This window comes from Schistocerca nitens, chromosome 2 (assembly GCF_023898315.1).
Source record: "Schistocerca nitens isolate TAMUIC-IGC-003100 chromosome 2, iqSchNite1.1, whole genome shotgun sequence".
Lineage (NCBI taxonomy): Eukaryota > Metazoa > Arthropoda > Insecta > Orthoptera > Acrididae > Schistocerca > Schistocerca nitens.
The window spans coordinates 561,539,972-561,558,204 of NC_064615.1; the positions used below are offsets into that span (position 1 = coordinate 561,539,972).

At 39.5% G+C, this 18,233-nt stretch overlaps 1 protein-coding gene across 1 annotated transcript in view; it reads left to right on the plus strand.

Moving 5' to 3' along the window:
• LOC126236603 (cytochrome b5-related protein-like) overlaps positions 1-4,963 on the plus strand; it is a 28,521-nt gene extending 23,558 nt beyond the window's left edge. The window contains exons 4-7 of the mRNA XM_049946040.1: positions 1,284-1,471; positions 1,560-1,751; positions 1,846-2,067; positions 4,393-4,963. Coding sequence (XP_049801997.1) covers positions 1,284-1,471; positions 1,560-1,751; positions 1,846-2,067; positions 4,393-4,684 — 894 coding nt within the window. The 3' untranslated portion in view covers positions 4,685-4,963. The remainder of the gene's footprint in view (positions 1-1,283; positions 1,472-1,559; positions 1,752-1,845; positions 2,068-4,392) is intronic.
• Positions 4,964-18,233: the final 13,270 nt, after the last annotated feature.

An 18,233-nucleotide genomic window follows, 5' to 3' on the forward strand; every position in this document is an offset into this window, starting at 1 on the left:
ATTTTCTTGATATCTTTATTCGTTAGCGAGATACAGATATTCAAAGCTACCCTAATTGTACACGTAAAGCACAAACGTAAAGTCTGAAATGAGACGAAAACGTAGTTTATGAAGAGACGTATCACGGAGAAATATGGTGTAAAGAGGCTCCATTATCCTTAGAAGGGTTGTGGGAAACCTCATGTTATAGTACCGCAGCACATACAAAATTTTCGTGCACGTAAAATCCGGTCTGAGGATTAAACTAGTTTTACGTTATTTAAATATCACGTAATTAAACTATAACAATTTTACTGACCCATAAAGTTCTTTTCATACGAGTGACATTCTCTGCTTGTCAGAGAAAAATGGAAACCAGAAGAAAAATGCTCCTATCGGAAGAGAAGAAAGGGAATATGCTCCTGTTTAAAAGATTCTGACTGAAAAGTGGGTTAGCAGCTGCTTGAATCTACCTTCCTCAGCACGTTTAAAAATTTTCCTGAAAGTTTCGGCATGTGAACACTTATTTTTAAGCTGAGTGAGAAGAAGACAGTGCCAGTGGGAAAGAGACAGCAAAGTAATAAATACTGGACGATAGTGGACAGTGGTTGTGCTATAGAAAGATCAAAGGATACAATGGCACTATGAAAGAAAGAGAGGGACACAGTGGCAGTGGAACATAGTAGACAGTGCCAGAAGAGCGCCAGAAAAAGAGTGAAGGAGACAGTGCCACACAGGGAGGAAAAAGGAGAAGGAGGAGGTGGAAGTGGGTGAGAGCCAGTGATAATGAGAGACAGAGTCTATGACGATGATAACGAGGAAGGGAGAGGTAGTGGCAGTGAGAGGAGACCGCAGCAGTGGCAAAGGATGAATGTGGTAGTGGCAGTAAGAGAGAGCAAGAGGAAGACAATGACATTGAAAGGAGACAGTAGTAGTAGTACAGAACGAAAGGAACTGTGGCTGTGAGACAAAAGACATTAGAGATTAGAGAGACATAAACAGATAATGACAATGAGTTTGGCTGAATAAGTGAGTGAGAATGGGTAAGTGGGAGTGGACTGGTATATGAGTGACTTACAACGATGGGGTATTGATGTGAGCGAGTTACAGTTAGGGGAGTTTATGGTAGTGGGAGGTGAGTTGTGTGTTAAAAAGAACTGAGAGAGCTGGTACCCCACTTTTCAGTCATTGTCTTTTTCAAACGAGAACATATTCACATTTTTTGTGATTCGTTAGGAGTATTTTTGTACTGGCAGCACTCAGAGAACACATGACTCTATCTCACGCGTCTGCTGTTTGCCCAGCTGTTGGCAGACTTCTTGGTGACGTCGATGCTGACGCTGAGCGTGTTGGCTGCGTGGACGCAGAGCTACCTGGTGGGCACCTTGGCTGGTCTGATGCTCTGCTTCACTGTCATCTGTGCGCACAACTTCACTCATATGAAGGACAACATTCGCATGTACTACCTCGATTTCTCCATGATGTCATCCAGGTAGGGGGGACAATGCATATAAAATACTTCAAACACTTGGGACAATCCCTTGTCTCACTTCACACACACTGCATGTTTATTATTCCAGAGACTGGCGTATTAGCCATGTTCTGAGTCATCACCTCTACCCCAACACGCTCCTTGATCTGGAACTGTCTGTGTTTGAACCTCTGTTCAACTTCTTCCCATTTGAAGAGAAAAATTTCATTGTCCGTTACGGAAGCTGGTTCTACGCTCCTTTGGTGTGGACGTTTAGTTTCCACGCTAGCTTCGTACGCAGGTGAGTGCTAAGAGCAGCCGTGCGCACTGCAGATTACTAACTCTTTCTTACTGCAAGTCGGGTATTAATGGAACTCGTCCTTCCTTTCTTTTAGGATTCTTGACAGATTTATTGGCAGTGGGCTCGAAATACGGAAAGCAGAACTCATACCTCTGATAATACCTGCATCTATGATCTTTATCGCTGGAGCGTCAGTGAAAGATGCTGTTTATATGTGGGTGTACATCACACTTTCTGCAAGTCTGTTTTTCAACTTCATTGGAATCACTGCTGCTCACCACCATCCAGTTATTTTCCACGACGGAGATACCCCAAGGTAAGTCTTGCGTTGTAGGCAAGTGCTGGAATGATCCCTGCTATCAATTTCCTTCCCCATCCTTCGAGTTTGCTTTCTCTCTCTAATGATTTCGTCGTGTGAGGTATATTTTCCAGCATTTCGTTGGTCTGTCTTATTGAGTAAGAAATTACATTTACAGCACTGCAGCGCCAGTTGTGAATACTAAAACCTATCTTCCGTAGTTCTGTTATGTTTTATGTATCATTGATCAGTACCATGTGTATTTTACCTTTTCTTCCATTAGGTCCTTATTTTTTCCATAAAATGTTTACTTCTTGTTGTTTTTCATTTTCTACTTCTTTCCTTTTAAGTCGCCCATAACAGTTGCCATTTTCTTCTTCTCCATCTCCGTTACAGTATGGATATTGCCTGCCTTTTTCTTTGTTAAGGATTTCTTTAATATTTGACACGAGCACTAAAGTTAAAAAATACTAAAACTGTTTGTAATTATACAGGGTCATTCTAAAAGACAGACACAATTTAATAAAGTTTTATATCACGAAATACAAATTCGATGTGAATAATATACACACCAATGGAAAGATGAGAAACTAAAGGATCGATTACCACCGCTAGAACGCTGAAAGTTGTGTAAGCGACCGAGAGAGTGCTTGCGCCAACAGACAGTCAGTTAATGTTTAAGTTGTGAGGTGAGCAGGATGGTTACTGTGCAGCATAGGGTCCTCCGCTTTCTTGATCTCACTTACAAGAAGTGATATGGCAATTCCGGAGCAGAGGGCCTGTCATCTCTGATTCGGTATTGAGCGACCAAGTAGGGAACACATAAGTCAGTGATTTCATCAATTTTTCAAGCAAGATGTCTTTGCAAAAGATAAACCACAGACTGACCACGTGTTTCACACCTGCTTAGATGTTTGATAAGCTGCAGGAGATGGATACACTGAACATTCTTGCAGAAGAATAAAATGCGTTTCGTATGCGAAGATCTCTCTTAGAAATTGTTTTTCCAGTCTGCTAAATTATTAAAAGACAAAGAGAATACAATCATTCCACATATACAGCCTTCATCGGCTTTGAGAAAGCCTTTGATAAAGCTAATAGAGTTACATCATGAGAAATGATTGAAAAGAATCATGTACCGCTGCAACTAATAAGTGTGATTCAAAGTATGTACACACACAACATTATCAAAGTACAAAAAGGAAGTTCGTTAGTGAGATCCACCTCTCAAGGAATGATACAAGGGTGTTGTTTATCATCCACATTATTTTAGTACCTCACCCATATTATTTAATACATACGTAGACATCGTCGTAAAGACATTGCAGAATAAAGTAGCGCACCATTATGCGCTTAATAATACGGTTATAAATGTACTCCTGTTTGCAGGCGATCAAATAATCTTAGCAGACTCGGAAGATAAATTACAGAGAGCAATTAGGTCCTTGCACAATATAGCAAACTATTACAATATGACAGTAACTAAAAATAAAACTAAGATAATGATATATCATGGCAAAGAGCATTTACCAGGAAAAATAGTAATTGATGATAAAGCGCTAGAAGAAATAAATAATTTTAAATACGTGGGATGTGAGATCCAATTTATTTCATCCAATGATTAAGAATACAAACTGTAAAGGTTTCAACAGTTGGCACGTACTATAAATCGCACTGTCTTCAAAAAAGTTAGGAAGGAGGCAGTACTAACATTTCAGAATGTAATGGCAGTATCATTTATAATGTATAGACCAGGGACCTACACGCTAAACGTCAAACGACGGAGGAAATTGAAGCAGCAAATATGAGACTCCAGCCACTAGCTACTTACAAACGCTTAGGTCAGAAAAAGGACAGTGAAATTAAAAATAAGCTAAGCATCACAGCATATTTCAGAAAATAAAAAGAGTACAGAAAGAAATTGCGTGAACGTATACGAAGGATGTCAGATGAACGAATATCAAATTTTTATGTACAAAAATACACATAAGGGAAAAGAAATGTTGGGAGTCCTTAGAAAAGATCGAAAGATCAGCTACTGTCTGCTTGAAATTAAGCACGGAAGCCTAAACCAAAACTGGATATGAGGACGATGAAATACAATTAATTATATTCGGCCCATCTTCTTGAATAGCCCTGTAACCTACATTAAACTAAACATTATGTTGGATTTTGTTGCAACTTGTATTTTATCTGAGTAAAATACAGATTTTTTTATGTTTTATAGAAAGACAGATATTATGTAACACATGAATAGTTCACAGAAATCTGATCAACTTAAAAAACGAGTTTTGTAGACTTTAGCCTACAGGTTTTTATATCGAAGTAATGACGCTGTTACAGGCCTGACATGGACTGGGGTGTTCAACAGCTGGATGCAGTGAGGGACAGGCCCGTCATATCCAGCTCGGACCTCCTCGCTCTTACGTTCTTCGGCCATCACGGCCTACACCATCTGTTCCCTACAATTGACCACAGATTCCTGCACAAGCTCTACCCAGCGTTTCAGAAGACCTGCGCCGAGTTTGGGGTTAAGTACGACGGCCTTGGTATCGGTGAACTGATTCGTGGCACCTACATACAGGCTGCGAAAAATAAGCCCAACACAGTTCCCCCAGGTTTTGGCAAGCATTAATTCTGAAGATGATGTAAGAAATAAAAAAAAGAAAGAGTTACTGTGCTCACTTTAAAGCGTGTGTATTGATTATTGGTGCTACTGCTGATATGAAATCTTTTTTTGTGGTAGCGATAAAATGAATCGAGTACACTAATTTTGTGGAACGTAATTCAGATGATGTCGCTGTTCTGTTTTCTCATCGGTAATGAGCAGTGTAGTGGGATAATGATTTCACGAAGATATATTTGCTCAAAGAAATGCATAAGACTGAAGAAATGTAAAAAAAAAAAAAAATAAGTTGGAATTACCCAAAAATGTGCGCTAAAGATAAAAACTATAATACCAAGACACATCTGGGAAATCTAGCATTATAGTGCCGAGAGGCGAAGAAGCGTAATGTTAAGCCCTTTAAGTTGTAAGTTACGTTACATTGTTGCAAAACCTATTTCTCTATGTCATAATTTTCGTAGCGTTTTTGTGATATTTGTTATTAAATATGACTTCTCATTGATGAAGTACAAGTGTGCTTATAAAAAGACTAATGCTTTACGTCAGTACGTAATTTTAATTTTTTACTGCTTGTTCGAATGAAATTCTGTATATCATTTTGTTGACATTATGGATGTTTGCATGAAGTTGTTTAAATATGGACAATGCAACGTTTTTTATCCAAGATGTACAAAGAGTGTGAAGAAAATGTGTGTATGTGTGTCAGTTATTGGGTTCCTAATAAAGGATTGCTAAACTACATTTTCGTTTGTGGTAAATAACATCAGTTCATTCCAAAAGATATTAAAAGTTATTTTTTCCTCTAGGATAAACAATAATAACTGTTTTTGCAGAACGTTACACGAAGACTGACATCTCTGTGAAGGACGACCATATCTGGATTCTCCTCGAGTAACAAATTTATTGCCTATGCCACTGAAGAAACGTGCATTTGAAATTATAAAAAACAAGTCTGAATAAAATAACGTTCATATAATTGTCACGAAAGTAAATAATAAGGTTTAACTACCTCAAATCTAAAGAGAAAGGCTTTTGGATGTGATGAACTTCATCATCAATAACTGGAAACTCTCTAGATGCTTGACTTTCTGGAGGGAAGCGGTACTCAATTGTGGTTCGGACGCACTTTTCCAATTAATTTCTGATACTGTCCTTCTATTATCACTCTACAGACAGAGCACAGAGCAGCTTTAGTCTGCTCGATGCTGACTGTGACTCAAATGCATGCATGACTTAAATGTTGAAGCATATGTATTGTACATGTGGTATGCCTCTGTAAGCCGAACAGCCTTTGTGAAGGACCTAGTGTTGCCAGTCTTCTCGATAATATATCATGCGGATTTCATACAAGCTATTGAGACTTTATATCCACTTTCCCACATCACCATCTCCACATTAAATTATTGTACTGCAATGAATCTTTTACTTGCAGAAAAATTCATAATCTGCGTGTGAATGCTTCTGGTAGACTAGTTCTCATATCGCTATTTGTCAGAAGTATTTACTTGGTCAAAGTGCTATCTGTTCAATCACGGTGGTTTACAAACGCCACTTAGTGTAAATTCTTCCAGAAAACGTGACAGTAGAGTAACAGTCATAGTTAAAACATCGAGAAAAATAAGCAGTGCGGCTTGGAAAGAACCATGATATAAAAGAAAACGCATTTTGTTTATACCATCAATACATAAGAGATATCATTAACAAAACAAGAAATGGACTTATAAAATCAATACTGGAATTAAAGGGTGTGAGGAATATCTGCAAATGTATTAGATGTTTCAAATTATAACTTTGAAATGGAACGGATACATGCAGATGAAAGCAGGCTAATGTCATACTAGACGCTGGTCACCCATCCTTCAGACCAGCTGGAAAGTTGTGTCGTGTTGCGGTAGGAACCGTATGGGTAGGTATTACTGTTTGTTTTTAAAACTATTTATATTTGGTAATGAGTAAACTAATCGAAATATGATACTCTAAATTTACAGGCTTTCTCTCTAAACTTTACATGTACATCTTGAAAGAAACTTCCTGGCAGGTTAAAACCGTGTGTCAGAATGGGACTCAAAACTCTCCAAGCACGACTGAGCTCTACCAGTAGGTACTCTTCTCCTACTTTCAAAAGTTCACAGAAGGGCTCCCGCATACCTCCCTGTGCTAACACTCCAGGAAGAAAGGATCTTGCGAATAAATGGCGTAGTCACAGCTCAAGGTTTCTTTCTGACAGACTAAGTACTGCTGCGGCAAAGATTATGGAACTTGGTATAAATCAGTATTTTGTAATTCCAAACACAATGAGATTAGCAAAATAAGGATGAAAATTTAATCTACTATGAGATTGTAAATGCTAGGAAATAAAAACGCTGTTTGTTATTCTACAGGTACAAAATGTATAAAATTAAAGATTCCTTTAAGAATCAGTCAACATAGCGTTTCACCTCTAAGAATGTTTATATTTGAGTTGTCGGGCGTACTGGCGAATATCGTCGTTTCCTTGTACGGTATTTCTGTGACGTGACTCCTCGTCTCCATCAGATAGGTCCCGATGAAGGCGATGAGTCGCGTTACCGAAATACCGTGCAAGGAAACGACGACCTTCGTCAGTACACCCGACAACTCAAGAATATCAGCATATCGACAGTAATGTCTGAAGAATTATCTATAAAAACTGTCATACAAAATGAATAAGACGAACAGGAACTGCACAGTCGTCTAGAACAAATACACTGTTGGATATACACTGTTTGATAGAAAAAGTGGAGCACCCATAAGGCATGGTCGGGAGTCAGTGAAACTTCGATACGTACGCAGCTTTCAGCGGTATGTAAATGAGTAGAGTTGCAGTTCTCTGTGATGGTTAAAATGCATTCGTGTTGTTCATGTTTGATGTTGCTACCAAGGTAAGGAAAATGAAAAGCGTCGGATGATGGGTGATTACTGTGATGGTTATGGAGATCCCACTTCCTCGTGTGAGCCAGCACTTAACAGAGTTTGGAAGGGGCCTCACTGTAGGTCTACATTTGGCCGACTTGTCGAATCGTGCAATATCCGGATTTTTTGGCATTCGAATGTGTTAGCGGCTCGATGTTGGACTGCCTGGGAACTTGAGAACAGGAATATTCGGCAAGGTTTCGATCGACCACGTCGACCACCGAAAGGGAAGATCGTCAAGCACGACGTAACCACTCCACATCTCCACCTGCAATCCGAGATCAAGTAATTCACCTGCAACGTTCTGTGTTTTCCTGCATCTGTGGTTGGAGGTCAGCATACAGATTTGGAAATTACCGTCCTGTGCGTAAGCTACCGTGAGGAAAAACTTAATTAGTTATGCTAAAGAAACAGAAAAACATAAAACTGTGTCTGTAGGTAATAAAAGTTTCTGACAAAGACGATAACTTACTTATGACTGCTTTGAAGGAAGACAGATTGTATAATTTGACAAGTAGAATTTATAAGGAAGAGGTTAATGTAAGTAGTGTCAGTGGTAAAGATAGTATTGTAACACGCCCTGGGGTACAATGGGTGGGGTGGTACCTTTTAAACTGTTGTCGTTTCGTTACCGTTTCTTGACCGTGCGCCCTGTCCACACCACGTACCTGATAATTCCGAGGCGGGCGTATTGTCCTGCTCCATGCTGCTGTTGGCTTGCCTGCAATTATCTATCGAAATATGCAAGCGGGTTTAGGGGAGCCACTCAACGTTAAAACACAACACTGTCCTATGTCTGGTATGAACATCTATATTCTGAGACGATATGGAAACCCCAGGTTGCACTGTTTACACTTTAAATCGTAAATGTTTATCCCAATTAACAATCCTGATGATTAACAGTCCAAAATATCATTCAGACGAGCGTACGCGTAACCAACACAACGCGGGTGATTGTTGGTGATGCGAAAGCCGAATGATCGAACGAAAGTTCTTACGCTCGTCACACATACAGATATCTGTTAATAGTCCTCCTTGTCACTAGTAATGATATAACACTGTTCGTAAAGTTAATTTTTCAGTTCTCAGTTCTCACTTGTACGAGCGCACGCATAACCGTCGCGGCGCGGCTGATTGTTGATAATGCGGAAACGCGATGATCGAACGCATGTCCTCACGCTCGCTACAAGACACTGGCACTTGACTGTACTCTTTTATGGTAACTAATTTCTATTGATTCACATCAGTTCATTCTGGGAGACCGAACACGGCGCGGATGATGGATACTGTGCGACACGCAACGAGAGGATAAACAAATACGTTATCGGCGGCACTGTTCATTTTTAATTACATCTTGGCGCACTTTCCTCTGAATTACTTCCATATTTAATCACTTTACTGTAATAGCACTTGTAGCAATACTTCAACCTGAATGCTAACAATGCTTCTTACATGCGGAGCTACACACTACACAACTACAGTATCGTGTCCCGTGCTCGACTCTCTAGACGCGGCTGCCCGCAAAGATACTCCACAACTAAACCAGCGATATGAAAATACGCTTACAGTATGTCAATACAGTAAAAATAGCGCCGTACACTTGGACTTGTAAATTTTAACGATTTGAATATGTTGTGGAAACAACAGTTAGCTGATAGATTGCCAACAAATTTAGAATAAATATTTATGAAGTGTAAAATTTATACCGAAAATAAAAAGCACAATTTGCCTTTTGAAAACCATAGAAATAAAGCAACTGAAACATTAGAAGTTATTCATAGTGATCTGAATAGGCCACATTCAACTCACGGTTTTCGTGGGGTATGACACTTTCTCATTTTTATTGATGTTTATAGTAAAGTAGCTAGAGTCTACATTATTAAATTTAAAAATCAAGTTTATGATTATTTTATGTATTACGTAACTGAAACCGAAAATTTACTTGGCAAAACTATTAAGTAATTGAAAGGCACAATCGCTTTGTAAGACAGAAAGGAATCATTTTAAATACATGTCTTCCCTATGCACATGAATAAAATGATGCAGCTTGTAATGTCCACACAGCAAATACCCTCTACCACGCACCAATTAATCATTTTCAATCAAACCATCCACATTCATTCACTTTGTAATAGTTACCTGATCTGATTTTCTCGTAATATATGCGGCGACAGCTCGTCGACGCCAAAGTATTTTCTAATGCATTTATTCTTTGAAATAACAGAGATGCATATATGCATTCTCCATGATTGTTAGAGTGGTAACTAGGACAGATTCTGGAGTATCTATTGAGGGATTGACGTGTTTCTGAGAGATACATATTCTGCTTTTCTTCTCGCAAAAGCGAGCCAATTAACATTTGTGCCGCTAGCGGTTTGTTTTGAAGAGAAGGAGATTGTAAAAGGAAAATAATTAAGGCGTGGAATCACCGGAGATCTGGACATGTAATGGAGATGGATTTAATACACGATTTCCTCCATAAATAAGGTTTGTGACTTTTTTGTTCTGGAGTGAATGAACGAATGAGTTTTTTTTAATCATTTGTTGATCACGATTGGCCCTGTAATTAGTGGGGAAGTTTCAGCTGTGTCGAAGAGAGCCTGCAATCACTGAGTCTGTGTTAAATCGTCCAAACAGGCTTCGTACACATCTCGAATTTGCAATCTCTCGTAAAAGGAACAAATTGTCCAAACGATTGATTCTCCCGACTGACAGCAGTGTTTAACAATAATAATAAATGTAAAGATCTCTTACAGCAAGCCAGCCGCTGATTACCAAGACGAAGGACTCCACCAAAGATTCTATTTGGCTGATTTTTTTACCTCTGTACACGTAATGAAATCTTATATTAAAAACTATACATAGATAAAGGAGAGAAAGAGAGAGAGCGAATGAAAGTAGAGATAATACTAATAATCCTCCATTAGTCTAATTTTTCGCCTGTCTTATCACGGATCAGCCAAGAACTGGGAGGGCCTTACTTGACCGTATAGACTTATGTGTGAAGGTGAAGGGATTTTAAAGACAACAGATACACGTCTATACGAACAAGACATTACACAGAGATAGCTGCTATCTGCATTGATCATCTATTCTTAGATAAAGAGACGGCAACTTATTATCCGAACATTTAAAAATGTTAAAAGCTGAATGATACGACAGGTCGATTACGGATGTGTCGCGGTGCATTTTAGCTGAAGCAAGAGTACAAAGAAGATTTTAACCTAATTTAATCTGTGCAGCTGCATACCTTAAAAACAGAACTTTATGTAATACTACTGAAAAGAAATCCCCTTATGAGATAGTGCTTGGGAAGAAACCTAATGTTAAATATTTAAATTTGTATGGAACTAGAATTTTGGTATGTGTACCCGAATAGCTGAGAAGGTCAAGATGGAAACGTAAAACACATTTTGGAATTTTAATAAGCTACAGTGAAGACAGCTGCAGAGTATTGATTAAGAATAAAGTTATCACTGACAGACATGCTGATAATGTGGGTGAGGATGTGAGGAGTATTGATCTAAAGGACTCTGATTCACAAAGTGAATATTTTAGTGATTCTGAGTGTAAAAGCGTAGACAGTGAACCTGTATAGAAGCAAATGAAAGAGAAGGATGTCGAAGGGGATTAAGGCAATCATAAAAAGGACAAGAATGCGAGTTGAGAAGGTGAGCTAGAGAATGTAGGGTGCCTGACAGTTTTAATGATTAGATCATCAGTAACTTCATTTATGTAAATTACATTTCTTTCGGCAGCCCAGAAAATTTTGAGGAAGCGATGAATAGGAGCGAGTCAAAAGCTTGAAAACAAGCAATGGATAAGGAAATTACTTAAATAAAAATAAAACTTGTTAACTAGTAACTAAACCAGTGAATGTAAATGTTCTTGATGTAAAGTTGGTGTTTACAGGTAAATCAGATAACACTCTAAAGTAAGATTAGTTGTAAGGGTTTTCAACAAAAGGAAATTATTGATAATCTTTATTCACCAGTTGCTATGAAAATTCCGTTGTCATACTGTTTTCGAGAGAGTTTAGTTGTAGAACAAATGGATGTACAGATTGCATTTCTAAATTGTTAAGTTTTCTCAGAGATTTGTGTAAGGCAACCACCTGGCTATCAAGAGGAAACAAGCAGAGTTTGTGAATTATTTAAGACAGTATATGGTCTGAAAGAAAGCCCTATATCACGGTATGTTGGGACGAGTTTTTAAAGGGTCAAATTTTTAAAAGAAGCAAATATGATGATTCACTTTATGTATTGATAACTGTAGATTATGTGAGCTATATAATTGTTGTTGTTGATGATTTGTTAATTTTTGATAAACTAAAGGGAAAATACAAGAAATCAAGACTCTGTTATCCAAGTGATTTCAAACGTAAGACTTACTTGAAGAAAAGTATAGTCTCGAGATAAATACTGACTGTATTTATGAAAAGAATGCAATGATTCTTACAGTAAGTCAGAAAAGCTGTATTGAATAATTAGCTAGGAAATATCAGAATGAGCATTCAAAATTGTACAGTACACCAATGGAATTTAATATGTAATACAAACCAACACAAGATGCAAGTCAAGATATGCACAAAAGCTTGACAGGTGGTCTTCTCCACATTAGCTCAGACACATCGCCAGAGATAAGTTACATAGTAAACTATTTAAGTAGATTTCATAATAATTACAACGATACTCAGTTTAAGTATGCTTTGAAAGTACTAAAATATTTGTATTAAACAAAAGGTTTACAAACCACGTATGAAAACATTGAAAATATTGATCTCTTAGAGTGTTTTGTAGATGTGGACTGGGTAGATGACCGTGTAGACCTTAAGTCTACATCAGGATATGTAATTAAATTATCTGGAAGTGAGATATTTTGGAAATCTGGGATACAAGTAAGTCTTAAAAAATCTTCTTCTTTTGTCGCGTATCTGGTATTGTCAAAAGGTGTCACTGAGATTAAGTTATTTCTGGTTATTTTGAGCATTTTTATGGATAATCTGAAGAGTGTGCTGAAGTATATGAAGACAGTTCAGGGGCGGTCAGTATTGCTAAATACGGTAACTTTACTAAAAATTCAAAGAACGTAATGTGAACAGAATTACAGGCATTTGTAAAGTTGACTCAGAAAACAATTTAGCAGACAGTTTTATCAAATCTTTAAGCAAGGAGAAATCGGTAAAATTTCGAGAAATATTGAATGTAAAAAAAAAAAAAAAGAAAATGGAAATGAGCGTATGGCATCGTAGGCCGGGAGGCCCCTATTCGGGGAAGTTCGGCTGCCAAGTGCAAGTCTTATTTCAGTCGACGCCACACTGGGCGAATTGCGCGCCGGTGATGAGGATGAAATGATGGTGAGGACAACACAACACCCAGTCCACTAGCGGAGAGTATCTCCAACCCGGCCGGGTATAGAACCCAGGCCCGCTTGCAGAGAAGGCGAGCACGTTACCACCCAGCTAAGTAGGAGGACATATTGAACATAATTTAATTGCGATATAAATCTAAAGAGGCGTTTAAGTATGTGGTGCACTTATATCGATCGTATCGACGATGTCGAAAGGACCCTCAACAATGAGTACATGGACAAGAGTCAGTTCCGAACCGCAAGTGTCTGTTCGCTGTATAAAGATAGATAAACATTGTATTTGCATTGTCGTTAATAAACATACTTCCGCTGGGCTTCGTTGAGCGATTGTGAAGGAAGAATTTGTTTACGTTATCTAGCAAGTACAGGTCCCCCTCAGCTAGTGTGGAGTGTTATAGAAGTTCTAAAGAAACTGCAGTGGCATACGCTACAGGAAAAGCATTGCACATCACTAAGACCTCTCCTAACGAAAGCCTTCGTTCCTAATCAAATCGAGAAACATATTTTTCTTCTAATACATACACATCAAAAAAAAAGTTTTGCATCACCTCTCGTGGTCGTGCGGTAGCGTTCTCGCTTCCCACGCCCGGGTTCCCGGGTTCGATTCCCGGCGGGGTCAGGGATTTTCTCTGCCTCGTGATGGCTGGGTGTTGTGTGTGATGTCCTTAGGTTAGTTAGGCTTAAGTAGTTCTAAGTTCTAGGGGACTGATGACCATAGATGTTAAGTCCCATAGTGCTCAGAGCCATTTTTTTTGCATCACCTCGGTTCCAGGAGTTACGGAACCGGTACAGAAAGTTGAACAGAGATCAACATAAACACCATTTCCGCTCTTTTTACTGTTCACGAAAACCGCACATTGCGTGTTGTACAACCATACATCGAGACCTTCAGAGGTGGTGGTCCGGATTGATGTACACACCGGTACCTCTAATGCACAGTAGCACGTCTTCTTGCATTGATGCATGCCTGTATTCGTCATGGCATACTATCCACAAGTTCATCAAGGCACTGTTGGTCCAAATTGTCCCACTCCTAAACGGCGATTCGGCGTAGATCCCTGAGTGGTTGGTGGGTCACGTCGTCCATAAACAGCCCTTTTCAATCCATCCCAGGCATGTTCGATAGGGTTCATGTATGAAGAATATACTGGTTACTCTAGTCGAGCAATGTCGTTATCATGAAGGAAGTCATTCACAAGATGTGAATTGTCGTCCATGAAGACGAATGCCTCGCCAATATGCCGCCGATATGATTGCACTATCGGTCGGAGGATGGCATTCACGTATCGTACAGCTGTTACGGCGCCTTCCATGACCACCAGCGGCGTACGTCGGCCCCACATAATGGCACCCCAAAGTAGCAGGGCACCTCCGCCTTGCTGCACTCGCTGGACAGTGTGTCTAAGGCGTTCTGCCTGACCGGGTTGCCTCCAAACACGTCTCCGACGATTGTCTAATTGAAGGCATATGCGACACTCATCGGTGAAGAGAACGTGATGCCAATTCTGAGCGGTCCGTTCGGCATGTTGTTGGGCCCTATCTGTACCGCGCTGCATGGGGTCGTGATTGGAAAGATGCACCTCACCATTGACGTGGGGAGTGAAGTTGCGCATAACGCAGCATATTGCGCACATTTGAGTCGTAACATGACGTCCTGTGGCTGCACGGAAAGCATTATTCACCATTATGGAGTTGCTGTCAGGGTTCCTCCGAGCCATAATACGTAGATAGCGGTCATCCAATGTAGTGGTTGCCCTTGAGCGGCCTGAGCGAGGCATTTCGCTGACAGTTCGCGTCTCTTTGTATCTCCTCCATGTCCGTAAAACATCGCTTTGGTTCACTCCGAGACGCCTGGACACTTTCCTTGTTGAGAGCCCTTCCTGGCGCAAAGTAATAATGCGGACGCGATTGAACCGCGGTATTGACCGTCTAGGCGTGGTTCAACTATAGACAACACGAACCGTGTACCTTCTCCCTGGTGGAATGGCAGTAACTGATTGGCTGTCGGACCCCCTCCGTCTAATAGGCGCTGCTCATGCATGCTTCTTTACATCTTTGGGTGGGTTTAGTGACATCTGTGAACAGTCAAGGGGACTGTGTCTTTGTCTATCTTCAGGAGTTCTGGGAAATGGGGTGATGCAAAACGTTTTTGATGTGTGTATATCTCGAGTAATGAAAGATACCAAAGGGTAGCGCGAACCTTTATTTCGTCGTGCCGTCGGCGAATGAAACAGGAAGACAGGGAAATGATAGTGGTACTATACGTACACTGATCCGTGATGATGGTGATGAATTTATGGCACTCAGCAATGTGATCATCAGCGCCCCTACTAGTGTCAACATACACGAATCGAGGTCTGAATGACGTCTATTCTCAGAAACGAAATTGCTGCGACAATTCTCCAGGAACTCATTCTAGCAGTTTTCTTTAGAATGTCTGACCATGTTGACAGAAATCTTGGGTCGTCGCTCATAAAATGAATTTGTTAGTTACCATGTCATGTATTAACATCGAAAAATCGTTCGGAAAAACATTCTTATGACCTATTGTCTGTCGTACGTGGATGGCTGACCACTTAATTAGAAAAACAGTGGGCGATCCATCCACTCAGAGATTGTTGATTTCTTCTCTAGAACACATAAGGTAAGTGGCCCGATACTTTGCGAAATTTTCAGACGTATGTTATATTGTCCTCACTATCAGCAATGGTGATCTACAAGTCTCCACCCAAGCAGACAATTGTCCCTATGTCAGCATATGAAACAAATGTTTTTAAATTAAGTTTTACGGTCACAGGCTCCACATACTGGTGGATCATCCCACTGGAGGAGGAAATGACTTCTGTTCGTAGTCTGGTGATCACCACTTCATTCCATAGGTGTGTGCAACATGTGGAGCGCGATTTGATGACCACAGTCCAACCTGTTGTCTTTCCCTTGATGCAAGATTCTTTTGTCCGGTAACACTAGTCAAGAGCCATTTTGCATTTGGAATGTGATACATCACCTAGTACGTATTTTGGTGTGTAGAATCCGAATATACCTTTCAGAATGTTCTAGTACGTACCATTTTTAAGTTTTTGAAGGTTTTTTTTATTTTTCGTATTCAGTATTTCACTTTTTGCTGTTCTTCTGTTTTCATGTTTAATTGTTTGTTTTTGATTTGCAGAGGAGAGCTAGAAGATCTACACATCGTCAGTAAATGGTTAGTGAGGTAACCCAGTGGTGTGAAAGAGATCCGCAATGAGTGTTTCCTGTGAAAGACAGTGCAAAATTTTTGTGTTTAAAACTTACAGTAATTCTAAGAAAAATGGGAACTAGTAAATCTCGTTGCTGGCTAAACCACTCCAACAACTTTTGTTATATGTGTGGGAAATTTACTCCAAAAGCCCAAAGAAAACCAATCACTGATTTGGGTAAGGAGGAATATAAATTCTATTTTCATTATCCTGTTGGTGATCAAGATAAAAATTTTGTACCTCATATTGCCTGCATAACCTGTACTACAACCATAACCGAGTGGTTGAAAGGAAAACAACGAGCCATGCCATTCGCTGTTCCGATGGTGTGGTGTGAGCCTAATGACCTTTATTCAGACTGTTACTTCTGTCTTACAAATATTTCGGGACATTCAAGCAAAGCTAGACATAAAATAAAGTATCCAAATGTATCCTCAGTGCATTTGCCTGTACCGCATGATGACGGGTTGCCTGTTCCTGTCTGTAACTTGAAAGCAACGGATCCAGACACCATGTCAAGTGAATCAGAAAGTATTGAACATATAGAAGAGAACTGCCCTCAATATCATGACGCTTCACTTCCGCTCTCTAGTCAAAAGGAATTGAACGATTTCGTTCACGATCTAAAACTATCGAAACAGCAAGCTGAACTCTTGGGGTCGAGACTGCAACGACGGAACCTTCTAGCTCCAGGGATAAAGATTTCCTGTTTCACATCAAGAGAGATTCCTTCGCTCAATATTTCGATATGCAGAATGCAAAGTGTGTATGTGGAGACTCAATGGTCTGATGATGCAGTTAGGTGTACAACATAATCCACAGGAGTGGCGACTATTTATTGACTCCAGTAAAACCAGCTTGAAATCAGTACTATTGCATAATGGCAATGCATTTCCATCGATATCTTTGGATTACGCAGTATACTTGAAACAAACTTATGAAACCATGGCTTTGCATCTAGAGGCAATCAAATATAAGGATCATGAATAGCAGCTTTGCTGTGATTTAAAAGTTGTTGCACTCCTTACAGGTTCACTGGCTGGATTCACGAAATACTGCTACTTTTTTTGCCTTTGGGACAGGCGTGACACCAAGAACCACTATACAGTCAAGGAATGGCCTATAAGGACGTCTTACGTTCCTGGAAACGTAAATGTGAACAGTACTCCATTGGTTGAGCTCGATAAAATCATTTGGCATCCCCTTCATACCAAGTTGGGCCTTATGAAGAACTGTGTAAAAGCTCTGGACAAAGAAGGTGAGGCCTTCAATCACTTAAAAGAAAAGTTTCCCAAATTAAGTGAGGCAAAGCTGAAAGAGGGTATATTTGTTGGACCACAACTAAGAAAATTGCTGAAAGATCCAACGTTTGATACCAAACTCACATATATCCAATAAGCTGCTTGGTCTTCTTTTAAAGGAATTGTGAAGGGCTTTTTGGGTAACAGAAAAGACAAAAACTATGTTACCATTGTGAATGATCTGTTGGACAACTATAAGAACATAGGGTGTAGATTGTCACTTAAAATTCACTTCTTACATTCTCACCTTGATTTCTTCCCTGAAAATTTGGGAGCCGTAAGCGATGAGCATAGTGAACGCTATCACCAAGACATTCTTACCATGGAACACCGTTACCAAGGCCATTGGAACCCTTCAATGATGTGTGACTACTGCTGGGGCCTTGTTAGGGAGGGTGATGAAACGGCAAACAAAAGAAGAGCTCTGTCGTCGCGTTTTTCAATAATCAAAGACGATTAAAGGTGAAAATATCTTGTGAACTAATCTGCACCTTTTATTATCATCATGCCCATATATACATACAGATTAGATTAGATTAGATTAATACTAGTTGCATGGATCATGAATACGATATTTCGTAATGATGTGTAACGAGTCAAATATTCCAATACATGACATAATTAAGTTAATTTAACAACATATATAAGTTATTAAAACAACTTTTTTATTTTATTTTTTTCTTAATTTATATCTAAAAATTCCTCTATGGAGTAGAA